General features: G+C 37.0%; 1 protein-coding gene across 1 annotated transcript in view; it reads left to right on the forward strand.

The window, feature by feature from the left end:
- LOC150105286 (diuretic hormone receptor-like) overlaps positions 1 to 20,885 on the forward strand; it is a 100,914-nt gene that overhangs the window by 6,055 nt on the left and 73,974 nt on the right. Inside the window, exons 3-5 of the mRNA XM_090393924.1 lie at positions 7,898 to 7,973; positions 14,553 to 14,584; positions 16,381 to 16,462. Of these exons, the coding sequence (XP_090250050.1) occupies positions 7,898 to 7,973; positions 14,553 to 14,584; positions 16,381 to 16,462 (190 nt within the window). The remainder of the gene's footprint in view (positions 1 to 7,897; positions 7,974 to 14,552; positions 14,585 to 16,380; positions 16,463 to 20,885) is intronic.

Raw genomic sequence — 20,885 nt, forward strand, 5'->3', positions numbered from 1 at the left:
ATAAGAAACTCAAAGAGTTTCGTGCCGAATATATAAACTATATAAAGTTCGGCGATTCCAAGCGTAAGCAAACACCTGGATAGTGGCACCTGATCCATTTGGTAGTGCAAACTGAGGCAACTCATAGTAAGGGTGTGGAGCAAGCTCCGATCACTATTCTTGGTATTTACCCATAATGTGATTAGCTACTAGGGGCTGTATTACTGTTCTACATTATGAGAGAAGGTCACTACCCAGACCGGTTTCGACCTTATGTATAGGTGAAGCGGGCTCTAAAAATAAGACGATCCCGAAAGTTCGCCCAACTCAGCGTTGTTCCACTCGATGACAGGCTCGCCCCGTCACCGAGAAGAACTTCTCAGCATTGGCTCTACCCAGTGGCAGGCTCACCCCCACCACCAAGCAGAGCCATAATCTCAGCGGTGGCCCCACTCAGAGACAGCCAAAAACCTACCTCCAAGTGGAGCCTCTCAAAGCCAGATCCGCCCCTCACCGGTTTCAACTCTCATTAGGGTCTCATCAGTGAGTAGGCAGACCTAGTTAATACCAAGTTTGTAGCGAACAGAACTTACATCCCTTCTATGAGAATTGCCAAGAAGGTGTCCTAATAAATTACTAATTATACGAAGAGCCAAAGGCTTCAATTCGGTGACATGAACTTATTTACGTTAAGGGATATTACATCCCATATTGTTTCTTAGCCGAATAAGAAACTGAAAGAGTTTCATGCCGAATATAGAAACTATATATAGTTCGGCGATTCCAAGCGTAGGCAGATACCTGGATAGTGCCACACCTGACCTATTTGGTAGTGCAAACTGAGGCAACTCATAAAGGTTGAAACCGGTCTGGGTAGTGACCTTTTCTCATAATGTAGAACAATAATACAGCCCCTAGTAGCTAAGTTCACATTATGGGTAAATACCAAGAATAGTGATCGGAGCTTGCTCCACCCTTACTATGAGTTGCCTCAGTTTGCACTACCAAATGGGTCAGGTGTGGCACTATCCAGGTATTTGCTTACGCTTGGAATCGCCTAACTTTATATAGTTTCTATATTCGGCATGAAACTCTTTGAGTTTCTCATTCGGCTAAGAAACAATATGGGATGCAATATCCCTTAACTTAAATAAGTTCATGACGCCGAATTGAAGCCTTTGGCTCTTCATATAATTAATAGTTTAATATGTTTAATTAATAACATTCTGTATTCTAATATTCTATATTCTGAAAAAGCATTTGACAAAGTTAAAAGAAACATATTATTTAACATATTAAAAGAAAGACAAATACCAAATAATATCCTAAAAGCTGTCACAAGTATATATGAAAATAATCAAATACAAATAAGATTAAATCACGAGCTATCATATACAAGAGAGGGTCCGACAGGGATGTCCCCTCTCAGCAACTCTTTTTAATATCTACTTAAATGAAATAATAATAAAATGGAGTAAACATTTACATCAAGGAATTAAACTTTCACCTACAGTTAACTTTGCAGACGACCAAATAATAATTACAAATTCTGAAGATAACTTACAGAAAGCTATTTTAAATCTAAATGAGATATCCAAAGATTATGGTATGATAATATCAACGGAAAAATCAAAAACTATGGCCTTTAAAGGACAAGATCCAGCAAGAACTAAAATAGTATTAGATAACAAGATCTTAGAACAGGTGAATTCATTTAACTACCTAGGATGTATGATCACTTATGAAAATGAAAAAGATATAAACATAAAAACTGCAAAATATTTAAAAATAACAGGAGTAATTAACTCTATATTTAAACCAAACCTAGTTCAAAAACAAACCAGGCTAAAAGTATACAATACATTAGCCCTACCAGTCCTAATGTATGGAAGCGAAATCTGGACAATAAAACAAAAAGACAAACAAAGATTAACAACAGCAGAAATGAAGTTTATGAGAAAAACTGCAAAGTATACCCTATTTGATCACAAAAGAAACGAAGACATTATGAAAGAATTAAACCAAGAACCAGTAATTGAAAAAATTAAAAAATATAAACATAGATGGATGGAACACATTCAAAGAATGAAAACAGAAAGATTACCAAAACAAGCCTTAAAGTACAATCCATTAGGAAAAAGAAAACCAGGACGTCCTCTTAAACGATGACTTCTAAGGCCGGAACAGGCCATACTAGGCCTAAATCCTTGATACGTATGATGATGATTAATAATATTCTTGATATTAATAACTTAACTAGCCAGATTAAAGTCTATTACAATCTATATTCTAACATTCAAAGTTTTTCTTAATGTCACTATGGTTTAACTGCAGTTTATGAATAATTTATTTCACATAATATTATATGATGGTTTCATCGCTTATTTCACAGTTCTGTTCACAGAAGAATTAATTTATTAAAAACTGAATCATTAATGCTTCGTTTGAAAGCAGTGTTTTTTCTTCTTCGTTATTAATGTTATAAATATCGTACTGGTCCACGAAATAAGATTATTATTTCATTTTTAAGTGGCAAACTTTCAAACAAGTACATAAGAAGTGAAACATTTAGTCCGTTTTAAGTGTTCGGATTCAAATTAACTTCATAAAAATTTTGGGATTTACGGGTTACTCACGTAATGTTTTATTTACGCTAAGTCAACATCTAGAAATATCCAGAAGAAAAGTACAGCAGACATGGACTGAAACTGAAAGAATTCTTAACATTCTAAACCAAATACTTTGATAGAGCAAATCTAGAAATGAAAAAAATGAAAACATGTCCCTTTTCCCGAAATACAATTATGAAGATAACAGTTCCATATGACGCACGCACACTCTTTCTGTCTCTGTGTATTTACAGAAAACTAATATATACAGGTTTACTAATGATAGAATAGTTTCGTCAGGAAAGTTAAATAACTCACTGTAAAGCGTAACTTTTAAGTACGCTCAGATTGTGTAGATAGGATTAGCTGCCTTTCATTGCACTTAATATTATATTTTCTTAAAACATAATTTAGCAAAGAAAGAAATCATTCTAGTCCAAAACGTTTCTCTCTTTCCCTAAGAGGAATCTATTCACGGGTTACGAACTGAAACCATAAACTGTATAATTCAACTCAAGTACTGCATTGCTGCAGGGATAAACTAGTCGTTCTACGATTAATGATGCATTTTCCAAAAAAGGAAAGAAAAAAAAACAACTAATCTTTGTAAAAGCTAGAATACATTATTGAGAGAACGCATCGGTGCGACTTTTTTTCACCATCTCCCTGTGAAACGAAATATTTCAAAATTTAAGGATATTAAGTTTATTCGTTTCGTTAGTGGTGAGGGGGGGGGGGGGGAATAAGAGCTGGCGGCGAATTCTGTTCTTCTGGAAAACAAGCCGATTTTAATGTCACTGCAGATTCCAATTAAGCAAGATGGTATCATCACATTGGATGACAAAAATCTAACATCCAGAAAGTCGCTCTCCTTCTGCGAGAAATCACTAGGTCATTATAAAAAATAATTGGATTACGGTTAAGAGTTATCTTTGAAGAAACTATCGCCATGATGCGATAATTGTGAGTAAATGAGGTGCGCACAGTTCACGTGAGTGTCCGCTTTGCGAAATTAAAAACAAAACACTGTCATCTCGAACTCAATTTTCTTTGAAGAAAGGCCTAGAAAATTCCTATGGTCACTGGCAGTAGTCACGTTTAGGATATTCCATTAAGGTATACATCCTAAACATATCCTATACACAGTTTTGCAAATTACAGCAAATTAAATTTCATATTCAGACAAAGTCTAAAAAGTTTATTTTGATGAGCACTGAAGAAATCAAGCATTGCGATTAACATTTAGTTTAAAAAATTTCATAAAGGTGGCAGCTTCTAAGGGATACGTTGGAACAGCACATTGCTTAATGGGTCGATAAGTAACGTTTCTTTCGTTTAAAACATTGGTTGTAGGTCTAATCAATGTAAGGATTTTTGTTCTCTACAATGGACTTTACCGAATGAATTTGGATTCTTCATTTGATCTTACTAATCATGCATTTATTCCTATATTTTCACCTCATTCTGCTTCATGTCAAGGTCAAGTAAATTGGATTTTTTTTTTAACTTGACTGCATGCTTATGATAAGGGGTATATTTTCTGGTCGGTTTTTCTGTTTTACATTGAAAAAAAAAACAAAAAAAAACGAGTTTCCTGAAAGTAAAACCGATAAAACTCATCCACCACAGTATTAGCCGGTTCTTCACTTGAAATACTCTGAGAAAGATTCTCGTGTCCTCGCCTGAATTCGAACCCAGATCTTCCAACCCAAAGGGCATTGTCAATAATGACTGGCCACGGAAGCTCTGTATGTTTTCATATATAATGTGCACAAGGCAGAATATGTCTCCAAAGTTCTAATAAAATTATAGCTTTACTAGGCCTCCACCCCCCCTGACGCCCCCCCCCCCCGAGTTCCGGACTGGTAGGCCGGTTCTCCTTGAATTCTGATGACTCGAATTTTGAAAACTCGAAGGGGTTCCTCCCCCTGGGACCCAACTCTCCCCCCCCCCCCCGAGTTCCGGACTGGTAGGCCGATTCTCCTTAAATTCTGATGATTCGAATTTTGAAAACTCGAAAGGGTTCCCCCCCCCCCCCCGAGTTGCGGACTGGTAGGCCAGTTCTCCTTGAATTCAGATGACTCGAATTTTGAAGACTCGACACTCAGGGCAGCCCCTGAGTTTCAAACAGTTTCAAATGACTTGACAAAAAACGTGACACAAAAACATTAGAAAAAAAAAGGCTTATCATTTTATATTATAGAATAGATAAAAGGTTTCTTTTAAAAACCTATAAAAATACATCCTTTTATATTTAATAATTTTATTAATTTCATTTCACGGATTGATTAACAGTGTTAAAAATTAATGAAAATGAAGAGCAGCATTATATATTTCAACTCTACTTCTAAAGGAGTTCTCTTTTGATGTTCAATAATTTAATACAATCTGCGTATTATAATATTGTATAAAATGTATTAAATGTTAAGCTGTCTACTTTTTAAAATTAACTGATTATTAGATTGAATATTTGACCTTTTACAGACCCGGTAAGGAGCGTAACTAAAACTCTCATAAATACAAAGGAAGAATCCACGTCCTGCTGTATACGCTCTTAGCACCACTGAAGACGACGCTGCATGTTGGTTCGGGTAATGTGGGTTTGCAAATTGCTGTCCTACCATGGAAACATAAGTTGTGGGCCCTGGTTCTGAATGTTTTTGTGCAGGAACTCCGCATTCAACGTGTCGGCCGAATATGGGCGATTTTTGTATATTATCCTTCATAGTACCTTACGGTCACGTTCTGTGAGTGTAGTGGATTCAACTGCGGGTAGCACTTGCGGTTGACTCCCTGCGCTTCCATCTCAATATGGTATCACTGATGGTTGACCTGAGATGGCGCCCAATTTGTTGCAGACAACAGTTTGCTGTCTGCAACATGGCATCCTATCATAACACCTCTTTCAAACTCCGTCAGTTCCCTTCTTGCAACCATTTCAACCGGACACAGCTGAACTGACCTAGGAGCATCATATTTCTCCAATTTATTCCGGCTACAAACACGTGATTCGGTTACATGGCACTATGTACCTTGCCCATGGGGCGTCCATTGACTTCTTCACAATGCAGAATGAGGATCGCGTATATAACGCTAACTGAAATCATTCGGCCAAGCAAATTTAGAAATGTAAATTATGCGTATGTGTTTACAACAACATAAGAGATTCAGAATTAATTTTTTAAGTTCTGTTTCTCAGCAAGTTTATACTAATTTGTCTTGCCTCATACTTGCGCGTCTTAATACTCACATATAAAGTGCAGGACAGCTGCACAAACTACATACTTATCTCTTCCGTACGTTTGACTATTTTGGATGTATATGGCCTGCTGCATCTCTAAAATGACTTCTCGAACTAGCTTTCCTTGTGTCTCAAACAGAAACCAAACTACAGTTTGTCTATCAATAGTAACAATCGTTTGTCGTTGAAATGTACGCTTGGAGTGGCACCTGTGATAGGAGTAACAGACACGTTGCGAAAGGGACCAGGAAACTGAATAGTTTGTCAACTGAAAGCACAGATAGCTCGGCCGAATGGTTACGAAGTTATGACAGTGGCTGCGAAATAGTTTATAACTGCTATTGAAGCATAATGCTACTTTGTTAAAGTAACAAAATATTTTATTACTGCTAACGAAATCCATGATGAGGCAGTTATTAAAATCTGGCGATTTTTCTAATGGGATTGATTACAGTTTAACTCTGCGGAGGTCGCGTATATCTGAGAGATAGATTCATTACTAGTATGTGCTAAAATGCGATTAAACTTAAAGATAAAACACTGCAAATATAATACATGATGGTTTATTTATTTTCAATTACAATCTAGAAATTATTGAACAAAGAAACAAAAAAGTAAACTAAACCAATACTATACTGACATCGAAGGTCGCGGTATCTCTCAGATACAATTTACTACCAAATATCACAGGTCTTTACATATCACGTGTTAAACCAAAACTGACTGCATAAACAGTGTGGAATATCACTCCTAATATATGAATGCACAGCTACTCATGACCTCCAAGCTATACACTGGATATGTGTAAGAATATTTATATAAACAATTTGTGTATCTGTCAGATCGGATGCGACCTCCGCATGGTTCAAGTCTCCATGTATATGCATCTATCTTTTAGAAAATAATTTACTTAAAGCAGACTATACATTTTCGTAAGTATCTGTTTATATTTTAGTTTTTGTGAAGAAAATTTAGTCTTTCTATACAGATATTAACATCATATCTCTTGATACTTTTAAAATCGTGTTTAACTCATGTAAGGGAAATTATAATTTATTAACTCCTATATATTTCGCTCATTGTAACACGAGCATAATTCAATTCAGCTAGAGATCAAAAGAATTAGTTACAACATCGAAAATATTAACGACGCAAGAATGAGTCAAACATATTTGCGTTTGTCTCGTTCGCAGCCGAGTGACTAGGAGAAAAAGCGTTCTAAGGAACCAGATCAGGTATGGGTGTGTAATTCAAAATGGAAAAAATATACATCAATAATAAAAAAATAAATAAATTTATGAACAATTTATGGCGAAAATTCCCAAAACTTGGAGATAGACATGTAGCCTGTTCGATTAATATTAGGTCATTGATGCAGGATTTCGCAAGTTTCAAGGAACAGATGGTCAAATTTAAATTTACTGTAGTGTAAAATCTTGGTTTGATTCCAGTGAACTATATCTATCGTGTCTGTGGTATAATAAGCAAGGCTGGAATCCTTCGATTCTAAAGATCTCACACAGTGTTGGACTTGGATTCTGATCTTAGCAGAACGACCACTCTGTCTAAAGTAGCAAAGTTGGAAGGCACAGAGCACTTCATAAACACCAGGTAAGGATAGAGGTGGGAATTTATCTTTAGCAGATGGTAGGAAAGAAGAAAACTTTCGTGCTGCTTTGAAAGTAGTGTACAGATTGTATTTGTAGAGAATCCTTCCTAAGTGTCGAAGAATCCTTTTAAGGTAGAGTATGGAAATTCTCTTCACTTCAGAAGGATGATAATCATCATTTTATGGATGGTGGTTTCTTCATATCCATTAGACCAACCACAACGTGATTCGTATTTTATTTAATTCTGAAAAAAGGGAGTCCGTAGAACAAATTGTATGTGCTCTGTATACAAGACTTTTGATAATATCTGTCTTCTGTAAAGGATGATGACGTGAAGCTGGATAGATAGTGGATATACTGCCAGTATAACTTCCCTTACATATGTTAAACCGCTTTTAAAAGTATCATTATACCTACTACACATGCTTCTAAAAATGTTTAATATATCTTTTGTTCAGGAAATACCAGTAGATATTGTCTCGACAATGGATTGTGGGCAAATCGATCCGACTATTCGAGATGTAGACCTCTGATGCCCGATGAAGATATGCTACAGGTAAATTGGTGTGAAATTTCAAACTCTCTCTCTGAATAACTGGTTGGTAAATTTCACAACGAAAAATAATGAAATATAAATGAGACGCAGCGTTTTGCAGTTAATAAATTCCATCAACTAAGTTAGCGTCTGGTTTAGTCAATTTTTCCACATAGTTGTAATAATTTGGTTGTTAGAGTCTTACTATAGTCTTACCGAATGCTTACTATATTAATTCGTTAAAAATAAGATCAGAATTGGAGTTGGGTTCGCAACCAGTTCTATGTAAGCAAAACAAAAAAAGGTAAGAAATGGTTTACTTTTGTAGATTTTTTCATCCTAAATCATTTTCTTGGATGATAAAGATAATGTTAAGAACTTAAAATCGCATGCTGAAAAGAGTCGCATTTCTATTATGGACTATAACACTATAAGTAAGTGCTGCATGCAAAACGAAAGTGAAAATGAAAGGGGAGTGAGAAGGCTTATTTTTAATCGGTTAACATAATGATAAGAAACCGGCGATAACTATAAAAATGATATTTTCATTGGATCATAGTTGGATTGCAATTAATGTATCTTCATCAGTTCTTTCTCTGTTTTAAGCAAATTAATATTTAATAATACTTAAACATCACATTTCAATCGGGATATAATATTTTTAGGCTTGAAGACTTGGAAGTTATAGCCTTACGGGGGGGGGGGAATGTTTCACGAGGAAGATTTCCAGGGAACAGAGAATGATGGAAATGATAAGAAATAGGCGAAATGCGTAAAATGTTGGGAGGCTGCTGCTGATCGTGTTATGGGAGGTTTAGCAAAAATGGGGAGAATGATGGATGTCAGTTCGGCTAAACAGTTCCTTTGGAAGCATCTGTAGAAAAGACGCAATGCGGCCACCGATTGTCTATGAGAAAAAGGTCGTTAATCATCCCAAATGCCCTCTTTCGGACATGAAGAATTTTTAACGAAGGTTTTGTTTAACATCCTAAATGTGAGGGCAGTATCCCAAGTTGGATGGATTTGGGAGTTGCCACAGAGTTGGAGACTATGACAAATCTCAACCAGGGTGACAATCCTTTTGGAATTAGAAAATGCTGTAGACGTGATCTGTTTTTGCATAAGGATAAGTATCAGTCGAAGAAGAGAGAGTAGATCTTGACTGTTGAGCTGGCCGTTATCAGAGGCAAGTGGATAAGAACTAAGATTTTGTTCACAAAAAAAAATCTGGGTTAGCATGAGAGAGAGTGAAAAGAAAAGAAATTGCGCTCAATGGTCTTTGGAAGGATCGAAGGCATAACTGCTATTTGTGAAGAAGCCGAGTTTACTACATTTAGCTCTCCCAATTCAGCTTTATTAATGACTGCATTGCAATTATTGCAGCCTTCGGTGTACGCTGCAAATGAAACTAGATTTTATTTGGTCTGAAGCTACTTACGTTTTGCTGTTTAATTTCCCTTGGATTGTCACGTTTTCTGGAACCTATTTCGTGGTTTGGACCGAGAAAATCCGAAACAAACACTATGGAGCTGGGGCGTTATGTCTGCGCGTACTTATTGTCGGTTTGTCAGTTTTTTGCGAGACAAAAACTACCACCTTCATGAAACCGGCTAATTCAGCTTCAAATCAAAGAAATTCCTTATGCGATTATTCTCATCCTCGCAAGCGGCTACGGAGGTGCCTCCACTTCGATCGAAAGTTAATTTGTTTCTGGTAAGTTCGGAATATCACTACCTCGGGAAGGGGGGAGTCGTTTCTTTACATCGTATGTATGCATTTGTGGAGAGAAAAATCACATGCGAGTGTGTAATTTATATAATATCCATTTAGAGTCCTGTTGGTTGATGAACATATGTGTTGAGTACCGAAACCAAAGTAAAATCTACTGCTGGTAGTTCACTTGCTACCAGAATAGTTGAGTTTAACTTTCCTCAGCCACGAGTTAGCTGTCATTAATGATGAGCTGTCTCAGGATTTCAAAAATTGTTATTATTAACACCTATTAAGTTCAACATAAAAATTATGAAAGATCCTACGAAAGCAAAGCATTTGGAAATAAGTTTTTTTATTCTGTCACGAACAAATATGCGAAGAATATTAATTCTTCCCACAACCACTTGAAATTTATTTTTCCGTTGCATAGCAACAGATAAGAATAATGGCAAAGAATTCTGGTGCTTGTTCACAGTTAGCTTTGTTACAAGTTTTAATTTTTGCCAAGTTTACACGGTATTCCGCTAATGCTTATTCTGCTATGATGGTTAATGAATAATAAATATCGGGCACTTGTACACAATAATTATCTCTTTGCTGATTTAAAAAGCTATGCTAATTGCCGTAAGCTCGCCTTCATGTCAAATTCTTTGTACTAAAATTGTTAGGTTTCAATTCTCTGAATGCATTGATTAAATGTGTGCTTTTGGTACCGATACCAATAACTATTCTGTTCATCTGGATATATGTGCGGAGATTCTTTTTCTTCCACAATCCTTCTCCTCTCATTTTTCTTCTTCGTCCGTAAGGACAGTCAAATCATTATTATACCACAGATTTCACAAGACGCACTGAGGTTCAGCGCCATTTCGCATCTTCTAAGCACGCCGGATAAAATATCTGTGCATATTTGAGTATCGATTTCCAATTTTCTCGGATGTAAGTAATGAAAATGCTGAGATTAAGATTAATTTCTCGCTTTTTCTAATGAAATTTTTGCTAATGATTTCTGTTTTTGCTTTAAAAGATATTAAGTTGGAACTCTTTTTCCGACTACTTATTTACGTTAGAAATTAAAGAATATGCATTATTTTCTTGGAATACAATTTTCTTTACTCCAATGGTAGTTGGTCTTTCTTTCTTTCTTCCTTCCTAGTGCCAAGATGAAATATATTACTTTTTTTCTGGACCACTGCCAAAACTGTCCAGAATATTACAGCCGTGCATATGAAATACGCACTGAATGTCAAACTTAACGCTCAAGTCAAAATGAAATACCAACTCATTATTTATGCTACTTTATTCTACATCAGAAGCCTCAGACTTTTTACGTCCTTATTCTGGAATCACTAACTAGAATTAGGGAAGCTAATTATGGCAAGCTTTAAAGTGTACAAAGGAGAGGGGTGATTAACTAAAAGTAAAAGGATATTTGTAGCATACTATAGCTCAAACTATTGACATACAAAACTCAAACTGATTTCTTGTACCTTTCTATGAAATATCCTTCAAAACATGTAATTTTTTAGATGACGTTTTACATAATTTATTTTAAATGCAGAATTATATTACTTTGAGATACGGTATTCAACCAACAGGGATAATTTCTCACTATGGTTAAGCAGTGGTTTATAACTACATCCTTTAGGTTGCAACGTTGTCGAGAAGGGAAAAAAAATGTTAAAATGCGAGTAAACGTAGGATTGGCTGTTTTTGAATTACGGCTGAAGCAGCAACATCCTGGGTCAGTTTATTATGTCTGTTAATTACATGTTGTTATACTCTGTTTGCCTCTTGCAGAATTAAAACCACGAGTATCTGGAGTAAACCTCTCTCTCGCTTTTCACGGCACGAGACCTGCTAACTCACCCTCAGCTGAAACCTTATAAAAGTTCAAGTAATACATGGGACTCAAATTCATATTTTTCCAACCAAAGTATATCGTCGTTCAAGTTGGTGTTTTTACACATTCTGAAAGAATAACATTTTTGCTTCATCGCAGTTAAATTCGATTGCAGGTTACAACGTTTATTATTATTGGAGTCATGGCGTGGCTTAAAGAGTTCCATGTTTGATCCTACTTCATGGTCTTTCCTGAGTGAGGCTCATATAATAAAGCTCTGTGGGGAAGATCGTAATCATCAATAAGTCAAGATGATCGTGGTTTCTTTGAATTAAAAACGGTTTATTCAGATATTACTGTCATCCATAAATAACCCTGGCGGGCAGAATTTAACAGTTTTAAATTTTAAGTTTTAAATACGATTTAACCACCACCTTATCTTCGATACGGTGGTGGTTAAATGTAAAAAAAAAAAAAATCCTCTATACCGCAAGGTAAAAGAGGAGGGAAGGAATAATAACATGATGAAATAATACGTGTCATCCACCTTTTCACCATAAACTTAAATTAACATTCTAAAGCATATGTATGTATTACACTGTCATGCGAATGTTTTATAATGAAATGTTTTTAGCCAAGGCGATCGCATACTTTGGCTGCAATTTTTGAGATTTCGATAACATGTGCTGCTTAAGAAACATTATCTTGTATTTAAATCGAAATCCATTTTGTTTCAGGAAACAAAAGCTGTTATGCGTTGCTGCTGCATGAAATGACCGAAATTGAAGATAATTGAAGCCATGTTCAGATTTTATTTTGCTAAATTCCAATAATGCCTTCCATGATCATTCTTTTTACATGAACAGTTCTTGCGTATATGTCAAGTATTAGGATTTGAAAAAAAAACCTGGGGAGGCAATCTTTTCTGGATGGAGGTGTAGATTTTTTCTTAATAGTTTGAATACCCGTATGCCTTTAGCAAAAAAAAAAAAATACTTTGGAGATCATCACTTGGAATACTTTGTCATAAGCCATAAAGCATTTATAGATTCGAATGTTAGCGTATAAAATCTAAATCGCTTATTAAAAAAAAAATCACCGAATATCCTACTTAAATTCTGACGTTCAATGTTGATTTAATGGAATAAATACGTATTTTTTTTCGCTTATTGGCCTTTCATCAAATTTCCGTTAGTTAAAATTATAGAATATTTTCAACAATTTGTTCGCCGAAGTGTACTGATAACAGCCAATGATAATCAGTATAAGTATTTTGTTGTACGACTTCATAATAATATAAATGTTACAAACACGTACGTATTCCCTGTCTTGAAAGTGCTGGTGTTGTGAGCTTCTCCTGTAATTTTAAGTTAACCTGTAGAATTATCAGAAAACCCAGCTTGGAATGTTACGTTCATAAATTCTCTGAATAACACAGTAGTAATTAAAGTTAACTGAATTTACAAATCCCAACAATGTAAAGCGCGAGATTTTAATTACAGAAAAACGATTTCCCGCTTTACAGTATCACATAATTTTGCTTCAGGCATACTAAGTGCTAACAGTGTCTCACCATATGTAGTTCAAGCGTGAACTATTTGGGGTATGTTCCTATATCATAATAACAATAATTATGAGAGATAATTTCATTTATTATGTTTATGTTTTAGGGGAAAAGAAATCGATGCAATATATTTTTGCCCATAATTTATGCTGCAATGCATAAGTTATAATTCCAAATACAACAGACACAATCTTCGACTGGTAACCGCTAACCTAAACCATCCTCTGATTTTAAATGACACAGTCATTTAAAAGACGCTATAAAGATAGCTGTTTTCAGCTATCACAACTGCGTTTGTGATAGCTGAAAACAGCTGTCACAAACATGGTGCAAAAATAACCGTTTACTGAATAATACATCCGGTAAAGCATCGTTTATGGGTAATAAAGGTGGTAGCTGCCATTGGTGTTATGGACTTGAGCACGATGACACAAGTAGTGTTGTGCGTGCTCCTCGTGGGAAAAGTATATGCACTACGAGATATTAGCAAAAAAAGGGATTGTTATCCAACAGTAAGCACGTCTTTCCCAGGGGAAAAGTAAGGCTTGGTCATCTGAAGAGAAATCTAGAAATTCTCCTACAAAATCATAGTTTCGTAAAATAAACCGAAAGATTAGTACAATGTTGGTGCAGGAGTCACGGAAAATACTACGTCTGCCATATTTCGGTTAGTTAACACAGACTGAAAGCCTGTGGACCAATTTCATTTGGGCGAAAACATGTCACGTACACATAAAATGAAATAAATAAATGAACATGCTAAGTGGAATACATCAATGAAACTAATTTGTTTCGATGAGCGACGTTCTACCGATTCAGGTGAAATTCATTAAGTCAGAACACAGCACCCGGTTAAGCTTTTCATCAAAACTGTTTGAGAGCTTAGATCTTTAATCCTATTAAGCAATGCATGCTGGCGTTTGATGACATGAGCAAACTTAAATGAAAAATTTAAGAAATGATAAATATGAATGAGGAATAATATATTACTTAACTTGATAAAATATACATTAGAAGATAGGTAACAGAAGGACTATTTACATATTATAAGTATATAAGCATATATTACAGACAAAGGAAGATTTTCCTTTCAGATATACAATAGAAAATGTAATAAATGAATGAACATTACAGTTCACTTTCACTCTTAGTTATCTTTCAGATGAAGTGCGCTGTCGTCGGTAATCCAGAACAGGGTACCAGTTGGATTCCACTCCTGTATGAATTTCGTGACAGTTCTTGTTTCTTTGTAGTAATCAAGTTCCATTGAAAGCCTGTTTTCCGACGTAGGCTACACATGAGGGTTTGTGCCGATTCGGTGATGGATGGGTGCTGGTTATTTCTTGTGTACTTTAGGTAGAAGCTGTAGATAACGGCCTTAGCGCAGATGAACATATTCTGTGTCTGTTTTCTTCTGTATGGACTAAATTCCAGTAGTCTTCTTGGCTGCGTGCGTAGTCACAGGTGCTTAGAGGTAGTTCAGGACATAGGTGATCATCGCTTTGTTTGCGGGACAGGTTAGATGTGTGTGTTCCAAGGTACCTGAAATTTCGCAGAATTGACACAGATCCGTTTCTATGAGCTGAAATTTGTGGAGCTTAGGAAGAGTTGACAAGATGTTATTCCACTGTATGTCGGAATCTGGTTTGGCACATTTCGATTTATATGGAAGATCCCACTGAAAACTGAGTGGCATGTGCAGCCTTGTAGATGAGAGGGTTGAGGATGAATATGCGAAGTTGGAGGCACTGACATGCGGAAGTAGTATATTTTCTTGTAGTTGAAGAGAAGAATTGGAAGTGAGGCTTCAGATGATACAAGATAAAATATTGGCTCCGAGCAGTTTCTAGAAGAAATACGGATTGAAATATTGGCTCCGAGCAGTTTCTAGAAGAAATACGGATTCCCTATGGCGTAGCGATATCTGGGAAGACTTTTATAATACCCGCTTGAATCTGTTAATATTGCTTTTCAGTTTTTGGGTTCTTCATTGGTAGGCTTGTGAATGTTTTCCACTTTAGGGTCTGGGTCGGGAGGTTTCCTATGATTCTTATTCCTGTCCAGTTCTATGTAGGGAAAATAAATGGCTGGCCAGTTGTGAGACTTGTTATGTTTCTGTTCGAAAATAGTCGTTCTATAAGTACAGCTGACTCTGAGCCATTCGGATGATTGTGGAAAGGGTAAGTCTTCTAGTGGATAATTTCGTAATGTAATCGAAGGTGGTTACATAAGTATGATTGCACTGAAATGCTTTAGGAGGAAGATTATCCTGAAGGATCTAATCTTGTTTTCAAGGGAAATCAGGCCTTGACCTCCCTTACTGAGTGGCTTGCAGATTTCAGGGTATGAACTCTGCAAGTTCATACCAGTTAGTATTGTTCCAGAGGAAACGTAGATGAGAAGGAGACGAAGAGGATGACCCTGATTGCAATGGAAAGACAACATCAAAGACTGGACGGGCAAGAGGAATGGAAGAGGAGTGCTCATTAGCTGCAACCTTCTCAAAGGAGGAGGCAACAGGATTGTGTGTGTGTGTGTGTGTGTGTGTGTGTGTGTGTGTGTGTGTGTGTGTGTGTGTGTGTGTGTGTGTGTGTATAACGTTTGCATATTCATTATTCATGAGTCAGAAAGTTAAAATATAAGTTGTGCATAGATTATTTTCAAGTGAATATGACAAAGTGTCCTTCATCAATTACAGGAGTGTTCAAGATGCTATAACCTGATTTAATGGGGGGGCGGTGGAATTTAGCGGTCCTTAAGTTAATTTTTTCTACCTAGCCAGCATGTTATATATTAATAATAATGCGGTACAATATAGAAATTCTTTAAAGTGATGATAATCTGAATATTACTTTAAATGAGACAAGCAGAGTTTGTCTTAGTAGACTGATAATGAAGAGATCGAAATCTTTCTGATTAATCTGTTAATTCTATGAATGACAAATCCTGATGAATGACTAAGCAAAGAATTAAAACTATTGACTGTCTCACACTGATTTAAGAGAGTTCTGAACAATACATCATTCATTGGTAATAGCAATGCTAAATTAAGCTAACTCAAAGTTGAAAATTCTCCTTCTGGATCGGTAAAAAACCTGCAAATTTTTTGAAATTTATTTTGTTTTTTTAATATAATCTGAACTTGATCTTTTTTTAAGATATGAATGCCAAAAATAAAACTGTTTCAATATACTGATTGTTGAAATTGATGAATGTATATTACAGTGAACAGATGTTATTAAGTGGTATATATGATTTTCTCAATAGGTATTATGGGACGTTAAAGAAGCGGCCACTATATATTACGTCGGCTACGGCTTATCCCTTATTGCACTTGTATTTGCTCTTTGGATATTTTTTTATTTCAAGTAAGTTTTATGCAACATCGTCATTTTTAAATTAACTCTCAGCTTTTTCACCATTTCAGATACCTGAAAATATTGTCAAGAGAATATATCTGAGATAACTGTTTCAGAAAACTACTATTATATACCGCTGATGCAGAATTTTGTTATTAAAATATTATAAAGTTCTGAATGTCCAAAGTTATTACGGAACACCCGAGAAAAACGCACGATCAATGATGGCATCATGCTTTACGTACATGTATTGTGCAATTCTCTGTGGGTTACTTTATGGTTTAAAAGGGTGAAAACTCCCATTTATGGTGAACATTCTCTGTTCCGAGTTTAAAAAATGAGCAAAAAATTTGATAAATGTAAGATAACAAATCCGACACATTTTTCTCGATTAACATTTTTTCTGTACTACTTACTAAAATGTACGCTGGGTCAAGATCTATAAATTAAAAGAATGTGACGCAACTAATTATAAGATATATTTCGGGCCATTTATCATGATCACAGTCACGAAAGCTTGTGAACATTAATACTTTGAGTGCGCTAAGAGTTAAGTGATCAAGAATCCCCTGTTCTAGAGAACAACCATAGTATTTTCCGAAGCCACTTTAAGCCGCGAATAAATAACCTACGAATGCATGGAATATCAGAACAATTTAAATTAATTTTTCCGTTCGAAAAAACGGTGCTGCATTTTTATTTCATTCTCGAACCATATTTAACAGTCATGATGCAAATCTTCTGGACGCGGTTAATCCATATACAGGTTGTAACCTACAATCGCACAGTTTCAAAAACCACTGCACGCGAATAATTTCCGATTTATATGTTCGTAAAGATGATTTTCAATCAGTCTGTAGTTTGTGATCGCCAATTTAATTTGCACTATTGAAATAATGTACAACATGGAAAACCAAGAAATAAATAATATTACAAGTTTCAGTGTTATTAGTATGCTAAAAGAATTCTTCTCAGCATTAAGGCATTCTTGAGGTCTCATTTTCTATGATTGCCATATTTGGTAATAATCGAACTCATTCTTGCTTGTTTGTTTTTTTTACTCTTGTGCCTTATCCCAATAGAAACTAGTACAGTGATAAGGAAAAATCCCATCGCGTTTTGTTTACGTAGAGATTTCTTGAATTTTTTTAAATTTAAATACGCATTTGAAATTAATACCACAATGTTTTCATGTTTCTTATTTGACAATATATACTATACCCTTATTTTCAATTATCAAAACAAGGAGAAAGCACTTTTCTACAACGCATGTTATTTTCTAAACTTCTTTAGTCACCAGATGCATCGTCAGAGGCCCGAGTTTCTACAGACCACAGTCCACATTATAACTTGATTTGAATCTATTAAGCGTTAGTGCACTCACGCATTATATTCTTTCATCACTCTTGATGCCAAAAATATCTTTTGCTCTCTTTCTTATTCATATGACCCTTACATGGCTTCTAGGGATGACCCTAATTCTCCCATTACCCTAAGCTTCTAAAGCTCCTTAGGGCTACAAAGGACTGTCGATGCGCAATATATAGCCTCTCTCAGTCAAGTCATATCCACCTTCCAGCGATATAGCCGGTTTCCACAAACGGGGCTCTGGCGAACCTGGCACCGCAAAGGCATATCTTCCCTAGATGGAGGAAATGCCAACTTAACCTCTAGGTGGTTGATGCCTTTCATCACCCAGTGAAATACCACCCACATTGTTTATTAGAGACCTGAAGTGGTTGCAGCCATGCTTGGTCGCTAGAACAAGGGTTCCGGTTTCTGTCCATCGCCCAGTCTTCTGGCATGCGGTGAGAGTGATACCCTCAAAGACATACCAATCTCACTCTAGGGAGCTCGGACACACCCCAATTCGAGGTTAAAGCAGTAAAACTGTTCCGCGGGCCGGCCTCTGGTTATTACAGGGGACCGAACCGAGTATTAACGAACCTGGAGACTTCCCGATCAGCTAGCGAAAAAAAATGCAACCACGTATTTTGCCAGTTCGTTACTGGAGGGAGACCAAATACTGTGGCTGCATGGGTAACTGTAGAGGTCACGTATGGACAGGAAACCAACTTCTCTCTGTGTGGGCGGTGTGTCTACGAGTCTGCCACCTTTCAACTGCATGCCTTTCTTCCTTTTTATCTCTTCCTCATCAAACTCAATGAACCACAACCGAAAGCAATGCGTTTTTACTCGGTATCAAAAAATTTCGCACACAAAATAGTTCAAACGAATCTATAAAAAGCATCGAAAATCCTACAAAAAAATCATAAAAAGACAAGAGAAATCTAACCAAACAACCCACCAACACTAATTTTTATCAAAAGATTGTTTCCACATCCGCTTCAACATTCGTGGCCTAAACAGCAATTATAAACGATGTGCACCATTTACAGTCGTTTAAACCTGAACTACTATTCCTTTCAGAAACCCAACTGGTATCCTCAATTATACACCTCAACTGCGCAAACTACACATTACGCAGCTCTTTCCGCCACAGTTTCGCCACTTGCGAATTCGTGAGAGCTAACATACCATGCCAGAGACTGCAACTCCTTGAATCCCCCACTGTTTGATTTTCTGTTTGGCTCAAATTTTCTCTAACAGCCCAAATCAACCTGCTCTTTTTATATGTTATCTCTATCGCTATCCAAACTCTGTCAACCACTTTGACCTCTTCAACTTTCTCTCCCTAAAGTTCGACTTTTTTTCACACTCTAAGTACCCCAAATAGTGAGGTCATCCTTCTTGAGGATTTCAATGTCCACAATGCATATTGTCTCTCCTTCTCCAGTTTTACCGATCAATCAGACAGGTATGATGAGGTGTCCGCCATCAGCAATGATCTCTCAAATCATCTACTTCCCACCAGAATACCTCACAACGCCTCCTCCAATTTGTCAACACACTTGACCTCTTCCTAACAGGCTCCCCCTTCCAGGTGTACTGCGTTTGTCGGTTCGTCTCTTGTAAACTCGGACCACAACCACATACAACTCTTTTTTGCTGCACAACAACATATACCTACCAGTTTTGTGTCCTCTGGCACTACAAGTGTGCCAACTGAAAGAACCTCAGTGACTTCTATTCCTCCTTCCCATGGTCCGACTACTGCTTCACTTGTCCTGATCCAAACACCTGCTCAGAGCTCAGATCGAATAACAGAAATCCTCCTCACAGGAATGAGGTATATCATCCCCCTATTCCATTCCAGTTTCTTAGTCACCATTCAAGCCTTGGTTCTCCAAAAAAAGTGTGTCAATGCTGTAAAATAAAAAACCTCTGCTTACCACAATTGGCTCAAGACCAAAACTCCAGCTGCCCTCTCTGCCTACTGCAGCCCGCAGCAGTCGCAAACAAATCATCACCAAGTCCAAGTCAGACTTTGAAAGGGCCAAATGCTGCAAACTCGCCTCCTGGCAAAATGGCAGCCGCTCCTTCTGGTCCCTCGACAAGACCATTGGGCACAACGTCTGCCCACCCAGGTTTCCATCACTCTCTCACATCCAGATGGTACTGTAGTTACCTCACCAAAAGACAACGTAAACTTAGTTGCATCACTCTTTTCTTCCAATTCTTGCATTAATGACCTTAGCAAAGTTTCCTCCACTCCACAAAGAACGGCTCCCTCCATGTCTCCCAGAAAGAAATCAGAAGAATCCTTAATGATCTGGACACAAACAAGTCATCTGGTCCCTATGACATACCACCTATTGTGTTCAAAAATTGTGCCCCAGAACTAACATCTATCCTGTATTGCCTCTTCAATCTATCATATTCAACTGACATCTACCGAACAACATGGAAACAGGTCCGCATGCTGTTTCCATGTTATCCCAAAGAAAGGTGATAAAAATCAACCCTCGAACTACCGTCTAGGTCCTCTCACTTCTGTTCTCTCAAAAATTATGAAGGTCATCAACAACCAACTCTTGAACCACCTAGAGACACCAACTAATCAGTGAGTGACCAGCAGTATGGATTCCGCCACTCGCGATCCACAGCTGATCCTGCTTTCACCACCCACCTATGGACTCAGGCGATGGAGAAACTCATGTGGTTTGGCACAGCGGCCTATTCCCCAGATTCCATGCTATGGTTTGCCTTCCTCACTCTGCAACTGGATCACTAACTTTCTCACTGGTCGCTCACTACGTGTCATGGAGGGCTTACTCTCCTCACCAATGCAGTACCCCAGGGTCCTGTTCTTTCACACATTCTTTTCCTCTTGTATATAAACGACCTGCTCGCACAGACTTCCAATCTTATCCACAGTTTTGCCAGCGACAGTACACTCCATTAGATCTACCACGACCAGGGACCTGAACTCAGATCTCCTAAGTATATTCCCGTGAGGCAAGGACAACCTTGTAAACTTCAATGCCGCCAAAACCCAGTTCCGTCTGATCTCTCGCAAGAAAGAGCTCGC

This window comes from Typopeltis vanoorti, chromosome 6, assembly GCF_054136105.1.
Source record: "Typopeltis vanoorti isolate ZY-2024b chromosome 6, IOZ_Tvanoo_1.0, whole genome shotgun sequence".
Lineage (NCBI taxonomy): Eukaryota > Metazoa > Arthropoda > Arachnida > Uropygi > Thelyphonidae > Typopeltis > Typopeltis vanoorti.